The sequence below is a fragment of the Callospermophilus lateralis genome, chromosome 1, assembly GCF_048772815.1.
Source record: "Callospermophilus lateralis isolate mCalLat2 chromosome 1, mCalLat2.hap1, whole genome shotgun sequence".
NCBI classification, from domain to species: domain Eukaryota; kingdom Metazoa; phylum Chordata; class Mammalia; order Rodentia; family Sciuridae; genus Callospermophilus; species Callospermophilus lateralis.
Window position 1 is genome coordinate 203814016 of NC_135305.1, and position 12851 is coordinate 203826866.

The following is a 12851-nucleotide window of genomic DNA, read 5'->3' on the forward strand; positions in this document are numbered from 1 at the left end:
AAGACCACTGCTCTGGGGTTTGAATATAGAATATTCAAAGTTAGAGGGAGAGAGAGGAGAGCAAGGGGGTAGAAGGAAGGCAGATGTGATTAACGCACAATGTATGCATGTGTGGAAACATCACCATGAAACTATTAATTTGTATAATTAATATGTGTTCAAAAATTTTAAAAGACCACTAATGCCCCATGGGCCATTTAGCATGGTGGGTCCTTAATGCCTCTGCAAAATGGGCTGAAAAAGTGGTTGATGTCAGAATTGACAGAAAATTATCATTCGCCCATTACCATCCACTTTATTCCTTCTCCATATTTCTCCTTTGATAAGAAAGTGCTAAGGTGGAAAAGTAGGGTCTGTGTCCTGGGAATGTCTGCCACATTGTCATGTTTATAATTTAGTCACAAGTGCTGCGTTTCTGTACTTTGTGTGAGTTGGTTCAATATCGAAGGCATTGTTGGGTACACCTTGGGCTCAGCCTGGGCCTGGGGCTGTAGGGTTCAGGTGGTGGATCAAGGGCAGCTGTGTATGGCAGACTGCCATCTCACAGCAAGAGGAGTAGGATACTAAATTATCCAGAAGTTACAGCTTAATGAGTGCAGTAACAAAAGTTCTGACAAAATACTGTTTGTGTATGAAAGGGGAAGAGAGAATAGTTCTGTTTGGAAAGATCAAGCACCAGCCTGGCAGGCTGTGCCTTCAGGGGCAGGCTCCTGTTGCTGTCATTGATGGATGCCCTGAAAGAGCATGTCAGGAAGGTGAAGCCGGGACTGCTGCATTCACCATTGTGTCTCTTGTGAGGCACATGGATGGATGGATAGATGAATGGGTGGATGAGAGGAAGTGTGGATGAATGAACAGATAAATTAAATGAAGGTCAAATTCCAGCTGAAGGGAGAGCTTGAATGGTTAAAGAGTGAATAGAAGGAAGAAGTTGGGCATAGTGGTTAAGTTATAACTGGTTTGGCTAAAATGTAGGGTACTTGGAGAGGATAGTAGGGGAAAGGGTTGGAAGAAAGACTTAGCCCAGAGAACGAAGGTCACGAATTTAGACTTTCTTTTCTAGATGGTGGCCACTTAACAGTAACAATTGTCTTGGGCAGATCTTGGCAATAAGGATGCATAATTCTAAGTTAAAACCTTTTTTTTCAGTTTTAAATTATATATAATAATTGTACTATTTGTGAAGTACATTGTCACTTTTCAATATAATTTGTATATAACATGCAGTGATCAGATCAGGGAAATTTACATTATTTCAAATGTTTTTCATTTTTTTTTAATGTTGGGAACATTCAAAATCCCCTCTAGCTGTTTTGAAATATATAATTAATTATGATTGACAGTCCTCCTACTGTACTACAGAATATTCAAAGTTATTCTTCCTAGCCAACTGCATTTCTATACCCTTTAACAATCTGTGTCACAGCTTTCTGTTGCTGTGACAAAATACCTGAGAAAATACAATTTAAAAGAGGAAAGATTTATTTTTGGCTTGTGATTTCAGAGGTTTCCATCTGTTGTCAGCTGGCTCCATTGCTTCTGGTGCTGGGGCGAGGTGGAGTATCACAGTAGAATAGTGTGGTGGAGCAAGGCTTCTTGCCTCATGGTGAATAGGAAGCAGAGAGAGAATAAGAAAGAAACCCTGGACAAGAAATACCCTTCCAGGGCATGCTTCCTCCAAATAGGCCCTACTCCCACAGTTTCCACCCCTCCCAATAGTCCATTCAGCATAAGAGCCTTCATGATCCAGTCTCTTCCCCACCTCTGAACATTATTGCACTGGAGACCAAGCCTTCAAGGAAGGAGCTTTTAGGGGACATTCCAGGTCCTACCCACACCTCTTCCCCATAACTCTAAGTCTGATGTGGCCTTGTCTGGCCTCTCTGTGCTGTAGGTGAGACCAAAGACCCGCTGCAGGTCACAAGTGTAGCTAACCAGTGGCGGCAAGGCCCTAGCCAGAGTGGACTCTCCTTACCCAGTCTCCTTGCTCTTCCTTTCTCTAGATGTGTGCAATAGCACCGATCTTCCAGAAGTTGAGATCATCAGCTTGCTGGAGGAGCAGCTGCCCCACTATAAGTTAAGAGCCGACACCATCTACGGTTATGACCACGACGACTGGCTCCACACGCCTCTCCTTTCCCCAGACGCCAACATCGACCTCACCACCGAGCAGATCGAGGAGACGCTGAAATACTTCCGTGAGTAGCTGCCCTCTGATGCTCTGATGTAGCTCCCTCTTAGCCGCCACCTCAGGTGAGGTCCGGTACTGGTCACACTGTCCCCCACAGCCTGCCTTCTCTGGAAGGTTGATGTGGCTGTGGGTTAACCCCAGAAAGGGTCTGAATCTTAGATCTTCTGAAGTTTTAGATCAGCGTGAACCAAGTAGGATTTTCATTTGAACCCACTTTCTTTTTTAGCTGAAGAATTTGAAAAATGTTCCCATTTCCTGCTTCTTATCAGAGGACCACTTGAGTACCTAGAAACTCCTATGGGGAAGGAGTTTGTCTCATTTAAAATCAAAGGTATTTGAGACATTGAGGGACCTAATGAGATATGGGCCAAGGGTGAAAACTGAGAAGCTCTTTGAACTGGTATTTGGGAAAGTCGGGCTGTGGGTTGCAGCAGGAAACCGTTGATGCTTTTGGGCTGCAGAGCTTATACCTGGTAGGGTGAGCAGTACACTAGGAGAGCTCTTTTCAGTAGTCAGGATGACAAGAGATGACACTTGGTATTGTAGACCTCAAAAAAAGTGACAAATTTTAAAAAATTAATAATTAATACTTAATTTTGGTTACTGAAGTTTATTAGAGAGGCAGCTTTTTAGAAGCAGTTTCACTCTTTAGAAATTCATGCCAGCTGGGTGATTTACATATCGATGTATCATTGCATCAGCCTTTAAAAAAAAGAGTACAGCAGTCCTGCTTTTATGTGGAGAAAACATGATTCAAAACCAGCTTATGATGCATCTCTAAAATTTTTTACTAATGCAGACCAGTTTTTCTAATTTTCTTAAAGTTTTGAGATCATTTAAAATAAACAGGCTGGAACTACAGGTTTATTTTTTAGGTTGTATCAGAGGCCATTTTCAGGTTTTCTCTATTAGATACTTTCGTATTAGGAGGGAAATTTGTTTAAATTGACATGTGTTTTTATACCTGATGCAAATCCTAGTTTCTTTGTGAACACTGCAGGAAATCAGTTTCAATAAAAATAGAATATTCCATAGGCTTTTGAATGACTCATGTATCTTGTAGAGTTTATGAAGCTCTTTGTAAGTCATTCTAGCTTACTCATGGAAATGTGGTATTGTGCATAGAAAAGCAAGTCCAGAGTAAGATCCTCGGTGTGTTCTGTATTTGCCTCAACTGTGAAATCCACAGTAGAATCCACAACACAATTATTGTTTGATAAATCTCTCTCTGTTACTTACTCTTCCATAGATGACCCTCCTGTGATTCTGCAGTACCCCTTATGGCTGTTTCTGCCACGGGAGGCTCCCAAAGTTCCTTCTCATAACTCTGAATAATCACTGGATACACGGTGTAATTGGAACACCATCCAAGAGCAGCACCACACAGTTTTCAAAGACCTTTCACACTAATTGCTTCATTGCATCCCTATCAGATGTCTACAGTTGGGCAGGGCTGGTTTTATTATCAAGGAAATGGAAGCATGGTGAGCTCAGTGTCTATTCCGTAGCACTGATCCATAGTCTCTAAGGTCTACTTGACAGTAGACTCAAACAGAGATTGTGTCTTCTGTTTGTTAGTTTGATTTTTAGTTATCTATTAAAAAAAAAAAAGAAATCCTGATGAATTTGGCAGTGATAACCTATAATAAAATTGAAGAACTGAAATAAACATTGAGCAGAGATTCTGAAAGCTTTTACAACATGGTTGTTTCCTAGTATCCCCTTACTTCTGTTTGTTTTGTTGTATCCCTCCCACCCCGTGGTTTCTTTGCTCGGAACAGAATGGCTATTTGTTATATTAATTGATGATCAAGCATTAACTCTTTTTTTTAAGAATTATTTTTTAAATTGTAGATGGACATAATACCATTTATTCATTTATTTTTATATGATGCTAAGGATCGAACCCAGCCCCTCACACATGCTAGGTGAGCGCTCTGCCACTGAGCCCCAGCCCCAGCCCCAAGCATTAATTAATTGAAACTCAGGACCCTCTAGATGATGCTTTCAGACCAAGGTCCTGGGACCCCAAACTATTCAGGGAGAACTGAGGGGCTCTTTGAACTGATAGAGGAAAAAAAATAGGCATCTTTATTTTCATTAACTTCTGACCAAAATGAGGTACAGACAACAAAGCATGGTGGTGCTGGCAGGACAGTGACTTTGTCACCAGTGGGGATCATAGGTGTTTGCATGTCATGCCACAGCAGAGGAAAATCCCTTCAAGTAGTGCCTTCACTCATCATATGCTCTGAAGTCACACCAGATGTGCCGATAGACCTCATTTTTGATGCATTAATGGAGAAGCACTTATGTCACGGATGTTTTTTTTGTTCCTGTCGCAGATCCTTTTCAAGGTCTAGTAACTACATCAGTGCAGCCATCTTCCTTGTACTTGTACTTGATCATACATCTGCAGTCCTTCCTTTCAAGGAAGGATCAGTGAGCCTTTTGCCAAACTGGTGGAGGGGTTGGTAGAAGGCATAGGCTAGGAGCCCTTCTCTGAGCCTGCTGTCCTCTTTGGGTTCCGTGTGTTTGTTTATACGTGTGTAACCCAGGAGACGTGTGAGTCACTTGTGAGGTATGTAAGAAGAGAGCGTAACTCTTTGTTTCAGTCTAGACTTATTTTCTGTTTTAAGGGTATTGTGGCCTTTTATGACGTTTGGCAGTGGGGACATGGAGCTCCCAGGTGCCATCACCAAGCAGGAGGCCAGCTACACCTTGCTGCCCAGATCTAAACTGACACGGCATGGCTGCCTGGGAGCCGGTAAAACTCCCTCCCTTTCCTGAGTGGAGAAGCCACACTTTGCCTTTTAAATCTGGCCTTCACCTGGTTTGCTGAGAGGAGGGAGAGAGCCATGGGTGCTCCGCCTTTACCAGGTGGCAGAATGACCTTTTCAGAAAAGTTTCATGAGTCCGAGAAACACCCAAAGTGAAAATGACCCACAAAACAAATGTGTCCATAAACTTAGGGCATTTGAGAAGCAATGGTCAACATGTGGCACTTACTGTGTGCTCGGCCCTGCTTTCAGTACTTTTCTTGTCTTTCCTCTAATCTGCCTGAAACCTCTGAATTCATTCCTGTTGCTGCCCCATTCTACAGCTGAGGGTGTTGGGACTCAGGGAAGTCCAGAAACTTCCCCAAAGTCCCGCAGCTAGCAAAGGGGGATGCTGAAATTCAAACCAAGGTTGTCAGGTGTGACTCTACACTAACCACTGTCTCTCAGCGTCACTAAAAAAGGGGAAAACTCTAGTTTAAGAATAAAGCTAGGGCTGGAGTTGTGGCTCAGGGGTAGAGCACTTGCCTAGCATGTGAGGCACTGGGTTCGATTCTTAGCACCACATATAAATAAATGAATAAAATTAAGGTTCATCAACATCTAAAAAATATTTTAAAAAAGAATAAAGCTAATCTTGTGAAACACAAAAGAAAAAAACAAAACACTTAAAAATATGTTTCAGGATATGTTTGTAGCTTGTTGATTTATATTTGTCTAACATACGAAATTGATTTTTCTCCCATGGACCAAGGGGATGTCCCTGACCCTCTAACACTTAGCCTGATGTAGCTTAGTTTGAAGATGAGATGTGATTCTTCCTTGTGATTTTTCACCTCCATCCTGTGGTCTGCACATCCTGCTTCCCTCATCTCAGAAGGGGAGGTGTGCTGTAGCCTCTTTTACTCGAGAAAAGTTCAGCAGACACCAGACGTGAAGGTTGCTGCACTGGTTAGTGGGTGACTGTGACTCCTTTTGGGTCCTTCTTCCAGGGGCATTTGATGTAACTTTGTGGTTAATGAACATTGGGAGGAAAGAAATCTGTTTCACGTGCGTTTCAGCTGCTGACCGTGCTACCTACAGGTTCCTAAGGAGAAGAGAAAGTTATGAAACAAACAAGAGTTTTGAGATATTGTTCCACTGTTGATTTTTACTCTAAGGTGCCTTTAAGGAATCTGCCAACAGGTTTGACTGAGTGGCCAGTAACCCCTGTAATCCTTTGAGAACTTGACTTGTTTGAGTTTCAGCTGAGGCTTTCTTACTAAGGAGATCAAAACAATTTCTGCTTTATTGATTTCTTTCCATGACCTAACCCAGGGACTTTGCACTGGGCAGGACCAGTGCAGGCAGCTCCCCGGGCCTCTGTTGGCATCCTACATCAAGTTTTTGTACCTTGCTTTTCATGGCTCAAGGTCACTGACCCAAGTGACACTTGGTCTGATATAGCTTAAGTGAAGATGAGACTTCATTCTCCCTTGTGGCAGGTCTGGGAATGTACGTATTAAGCCAGCTCCTATTGCCATTTTTATGATTTTTTTTTTTTTTTTTTTTTTTTTTTTTTTAATTTCAATTTCAATAAGAAGCTAAAAACTATTGATCTAGTCTAATCACAATTGGGCACAAGGACTCCTAAGGCCTGTATGGTGATATCCTGAGCTCCTGCAGCGGGGTGTGAAGAGCAGGAATCGTGTGCAGGGTGCCCCAGGCTTGCCCCAGGACTCTGGGCTGCAGGAACATTACCTTCTGTAAGCCTGTACTTGTTTCTGTCCTTGCGTCTTCCATGCTCACAGGCATCATGAGTGTTTGTACAGTCAGACTTGTGAGAATTCATAAGAAGGCTGATGTGTTACAGTACACTCACGCAGGGCTCGTCCCAGAGGGGCATCCAGCAGGGTAAGCATGCAGAGCTGGAGTCCCTGGTTGGGGGATTTCACTGACTCTGCCCACTCCACACCCCTGTACCTGGAGGTCCCCGACTGCCCTTGTCACCAGAGCAGGCTTAAGGTGGCCACTGCCCCTTCTGGATCCCTCCTGGGCTGGCTTCCAGGGCCTCTACTTGCTCCAGGTTTCCCTGCTGTGCCCCTGCATGGGTCCTTCCTCTCCCTCTGTGCTTCCACATCAGTGGCTCTCAACCCTGATGCACCTAGAGCTTTAAAAAGGTTTCCTGCTCACGCTGTACCCTCAGAAGTAGTTCTTCTCCGTCTTAGGCAGCTATGAAGTACAGATCGATGCTGGTGAGCCCAGCCTGCTTCTCTGCCTGTGATTATTGGGGACCCCCTCTTCTCCTTCCCGCTTTCCCCAGCCTCAGTAGTAGGCATGAGCTTGGACTCCGCCAAAAGCAGACTTCCTTTCCTCCAAAATTTTGTCTTAATAAATAAATATGACACTGATTATCCCACAGCCACAATCTCCTGACCTTGGGTGGTGCTGTTGATTCTTCCTCTGGGTGTGTCCCAGATCCCTTCTCTGACCCTGCTGCCATCTCTTTCCCCTATTCTTGCTGCTCTCACTCTTGCTTCTCTGATGTCCTCTTGTGTTTTCTTCAAATTCAGTTGGTTTGTTCTGTACCTTTGTCTTCCATGGCTCTCTGGATAAAATGTGGTGTCCTCAAAGACCCTGTGGCCGGGCTTTAGCTCTGTCTCCATCGGGCCTCCTTTGCCCTCCCACTTCCCCGGCCGTTACACTGGTGCCTTCAGCCCTCGAGCACACCTCCCACCTGCCCCAGGCTTCTGCTGCTCCCTGTGCCCTCTCCCCTTTCTTTTTTCTTCTCTGGTTGTCAGCACAACTGTGTCCTCCTTTGAAAAGCCTTTGCCATGACCAAAACACCTGACACCAGCTTGGAGGAGGAAAGATTTATTTTGGCTAATGGTTTTAGTCTGTGGCCAACTGGCTCCAGGGTAGAAAAATCATGGTGGAAGGATGTGGTGGAGGAAAGCTGCTGAGCTCATGGCAGCCAGAAAACACAGGGAGGGAGGGAGGTGAGGAGGGAGGGGAAAGAAGGGGCCAATGACAAGATCTAGTCCCCAAGACCCCAAGATACCTACTCACTCCAACCATGCTTCTCCTGTATCGTTTCTACCACTCCCAGTAGTCCATTCAGCTATCAGTGGATTAATCCACTGATGAGGTCAGAGCCCTCATGATCCAATCACTCCCCTAAAGCCCCACCTCTGAACCTTGCTGCTTTGGGGACCATGCCTTCAACACATGAGCTTTTGGAGGACATTCCAAATCCAAATCATAGCACCTTCCCAGACCTCCCCATCTGTGGTGTCCACCCACTTCTGTGGCTCTACCTTTATCCTGCTGTGGCCACTCTCATCACTCTGTAACTATTTGATGATCAATAATGATAATGATGAGTCACATTTATTGAGTGCTTACTGTTTGTCAGGGTTGTGCTTAGTGCTTTATGTTCGTGAGTGCCCTGAGACCCACATACTAGATTTGAAGTACATAATCCTCTTTGTGTTAAATGACTTCTTCAAATATAATTGTTTTGTCCAAATTGAATTGGCTATTTAATTGATTCTTTATTGAGCATTTCAAGATGTAAAACTTTTTCTCCTTAGAAGAAGTGCTTGTTCTTTTTATATGTTCATGAAAAAAATAAACCCAGTTAATTATATCAACAAACAAAACAGGCATAAGCAAGTTTGGGAACACACAAATGATCCATGATGGGGACAGTGCACTGTTCACAGGAGCCCAGATGCCTGGGCACAGAGAAGTGACCAGCTGTCTGGTGGTGGTGCAGGTATGGGCCCTGGGCAGTGGACTCTGCTGGAGGTGGGGGTACTGTGGTGAATGTAGACTTCTGGGAAGCTGGAAAAGCAGGATTAGTTAGGAAAGTGTCCTCCTTATGCTGCTGTTGCTCTTTTTGCCAGGTAGGATTTCACCTCTACTAGACAGTGGACACCTTGAAGGCAGAGGTCCTGTTAGTTTTGGTTTCCCTCTGTACAGAGAGAGGGTAGAGTGTGTGTGGGTCGCACTGCGTTGCCCAGACTGGTCTTCAATTCCTGAGCTCAAAGGATCCTCCTGCCTTAGCCTCCTGAGGAGCTGGGACTATTATCATGCCTGGCCTAATGTAATGCTTTTTAAATTAATAAATGTTGACCATTTTCCTGGGTGTTAAAATTCTTGAAAAACACAATTTTCACTACTGCTTAATATTCAACCATTTTATGTCTAATCATTTGTCTATTATTAGGAACCTAGACCATCTCTAATTCTTCCCCAAATAACACATGGGTGAACATCTTTCTGTATAGACATTTGTCTGCCCATGCCATGATTTTCTTAAGGTGTATTTCTAGAAATTGATTTATTGGGCTTCAAGGTTGACCATGAAAGCCTCTTTGAACCATATTATTATGAACTCATAGGTTAAATATTTCCATAAATTAGTGCAATAAAAGTTGTTTGGCTAACTCGAGTTGTGAAGTTAATGGGAAAACCTAATGAGCAAATGCTGGGTGGGTAAACGAATAAGCACCATTCTGTGAGATGAAGGATTCAGGAAACTCCTTGGTGCTTTCCTCGCCTGTGAATGTTCAGAGGAGATTTGGATAGTGTTGAGTGCCTTACTCTTTGGGTTGAGAATTCTCCTTTCCAGGTTTTATCTCTAATTTCTGTTGGCTGGTTTGTAGGTGGTAATGGTTAATGATGAGTGAAGAGAAACATCCATTGTGTGTTTACGTTTAGTCCCATCAGTAGCCGTGGGGTGAAGGCTATTCTTAGCCTCATTTTAAAAATGGAGGATCCTTTGTTGTCTGTCCAAAGTCACACAGGAAGGGTGAGCAGCAGGGCCTGAGCTTATTCTCTTCCACACTATGATCTCTGACTGTAGCCCATCCCTCTTTCTTTCTTATTATTTACTAGTTTGAAGGGTCTCATGTGCTTCTGAGGCACTAAAAATGGATAGGTGCGCACCTCTCTGGAGCTCCACCTTGGGATCTTCTCATCTTTAACCCATTTCTTTTACTTTTAGACATCAGGCCAGGTAGGACTGCTAAGCAATTTGCCCCCAAACACCAGAGTTGGTCTTTAAGGGAGTCTGAACACATCCTTAAGATTTTCTTATAAGATACCTGAGGAAGAATCTTAACCTTTTTCTTAGTTTGAATAGGTTGTTATCCATGAGTAAATGTTTGGAAAATGATAACACTAGGTAATGACCGTGAAGGAGCTCACATGGGCGTTTATGTGAGCGTGCCAAACCATCTCAAGATATGCTATTATTCTTCTAACTCAAAGTGTCTTCAAGGGATCAACTTCTAAAACTTTTTACCAAGGGAAACTTCATGGAAATGAATAGTGCTGTATGTTTTCTGTAGAAGTTTAGCGAAAATTGAGCACAGCTAATCCCTGTGGGGCAGGCAATGTCTCTTTGAGGTGTGGGCGGCCTCTGTTTCTTAGTGAAGGTTTTCTTTTCTGCTGGTTCTTCAGAGAGTGCTATGGTTTGGATCTGAAATGTTCCCCAAGGTCCCGTATGGTAAAGGCTTGGTCTCTAGCTCCTGGTGCTATTGGGAGGTGGTGGAACCTTGAAGAGGTGGAGTCTAGTGGGAGGAAGTTAGGTCATTGGAGGGGATATTGTACTCCAGCCTCTCCTCTTCCTCCCTTTGCTTCCCAGCTGCCATGAGGTGAGCAGTTTGCTCTATCATGCTTTCCCTGCTATGATGTGTTGCCTTGCTACAGGCCCCAAGGCAACATGGCCTAGCAAGTGTGAACTGAGGCCTATGAAACCACAAGCCAAAATAAACCTTTCCTTACAAGTTGGTTGTCTCCAGTATTTTATCATAGTGACAGAAAGCTGGCTAACATAGGGAGAAAAGTATTTTGAGTGCCGGTAGTCCAGTGTAGAGGCCACCAACCAGCTCAACTGGCCTTGAACAAATTACTCATGATTACGTTGGCACTAGCTTTTATTATCTGGAAATTAATCAGCATTAAACATTCTGTGAATCACTGAAATGTGTCTTTGAGAATTTTTTACTCTCTAGTCAAAGGTATTCTATAATGAAGTAGTTTTAAAATTGTTCTTTTTGTTTTTTCGAGTTTCTGCTCAAGTGGGTGGTGGAGAGTTCTGCACGGGTGCTGATGCTGATGCTCCTGCTTGGGTAACCAGTAGTTCTGCATGGGGGAGTAGTTGGGAGACCTACTCTGAGCTGAGGCCCGGAGCCCTGCATGGCACGGTGACTGTGATTCCTGCACTGGAGCAAGAATATCACTCACTGAGAAGCAGTATTCTCACTACTTGAGGCCCAGGGCATGGAGTGACACAGAATGCTGCTTCCCTCTGTCCCACCATCTTGGATCCTCCAAGTTTTTTTGAGTTTCTTAATTTGAGTTTTCCTGTCACTCATATACATGTATATATGAATTAATAGTTGGAACTTTTGATTCTTGTTTTTATAAATCATAATGTTGTTTGCTTTTTTCAAGTGAAAATACTGTTAAATTCTTTTCAAGTGATAATTTAGGGACCATCTTAAAGAATTCTCAAATTAACACCATAGAAATATTTATCTAACTCTCTTAAGTTTGTTCTAAATTACCTGGGACTTTTTTCATTAAAATTTCTTTGTGTAAGGTGTAAATTAAAAAAAAATCTCAAACTATTGAAGAAGTTTCTATATTTATGGAATGAAGCCTTCAAGGGCAGAGCCCATGCCTGCTTGAGTGGATCAGGACCTCACAGTCAACAGGTGCTTAATGAATACTTCTGAAGTAAGAGAAAGTACAGAAAATGTGCCTTTAAATGGAGAACAAACAAACAAGTGTTTCTTCTTTTTTGAGAAAGAGGTCTTTCTATTCTATATGTGAATTTAAAATTTTGCTTTTTTTTTTTTTTTTATAAGAAAGATAAGGGGAGCTGGGGATGTGGCTCAAGCAGTAGCGCGCTCGCCTGGCATGCGTGCGGCCCGGGTTCGATCCTCAGCACCACATACAAACAAAGATGTTGTGTCCGCCAAAAACTAAAAACTAAAAATAAATATTTAAAAAAAAAAGAAAGATAAGGAAGTAGGAAAGTTTGTTTTTCAATGACATTGACCAAATTAGATTGTTGTATTGTGTGCATGTACAAATAGTAATGATGAGTTCCACTATTGTGTGTGATTATAGTGCACAAATAAAAGTAAATAAAAAAAGAATAGAAAGATCATTTCATCTGTTGTCACCTTCCAACAATTGCCTTCATCCTAATGAAAATGAAGCAAAAATTGGGGCACCATAATATGCACAAATTGATAGATAAATAGCACAAAGTGCTGACTTTCTGGGAGAGGGGATGGCAATAGTTTTATGAGATGGTGACCCAGAGAAAACAGATTGTGTGTGTGTGTGTGTGTGTGTGTGTGTGTGTATGTATGTGTATGTGTTCGTTCATCTGTGCAGGGGAAGAGTCTGATAGTACAATGAGGAATCTGTTCTCACTCAGACTTGAGAGTGGCAGGGCAGTATTGAATGAAGGAAGGGCAGAAATATGGGGTAGGGTGCAGATTGTGCTGGGGAAGGAAAGGGAACTTATTGTCCAGGGAGAGGTTTTCAGTATCATTTGTTAGCACAAATAATGCATACATGTTAATGTCCTTATAAAAAATGGCCGTGAATTTCTCTTATGCAGATGCTGAGTACTGGGGGTGCTCCTTCTTCCATCCCTAAGACCTAGGGCCTTTCGTTCCCAGGAGCTGTGCCTTCTCTCCTCCTGCTCTAGCCTCATGGGAGCAGACTCTTCTTAGGCCCAGGTTTCTCCACTTGTAGCTGGCCCTGATGTCTGCAGGGTCAAAGATGGAAGCAGCATGGCCCTGGCTGCACAGTCACTTCCCACACGTGAACCACACAGGGTGGTGACGCCTACACCCAGCTGTGGGCCTGGCAGC

General features: G+C 43.2%; 1 protein-coding gene across 8 annotated transcripts in view; it reads left to right on the forward strand.

The window, feature by feature from the left end:
- Trak1 (trafficking kinesin protein 1) overlaps positions 1-12851 on the forward strand; it is a 114771-nt gene that overhangs the window by 30323 nt on the left and 71597 nt on the right. For all 8 annotated transcript variants that reach the window (XM_076844036.2, XM_076844050.2, XM_076844021.2 and 5 more), the window contains exon 2: positions 2004-2198. Coding sequence is in view for 5 of the 8 variants with exons in the window: in XM_076844021.2 (XP_076700136.2) it covers positions 2004-2198 (195 nt within the window). In the remaining 3 variants the exon portion in view is untranslated. The remainder of the gene's footprint in view (positions 1-2003; positions 2199-12851) is intronic.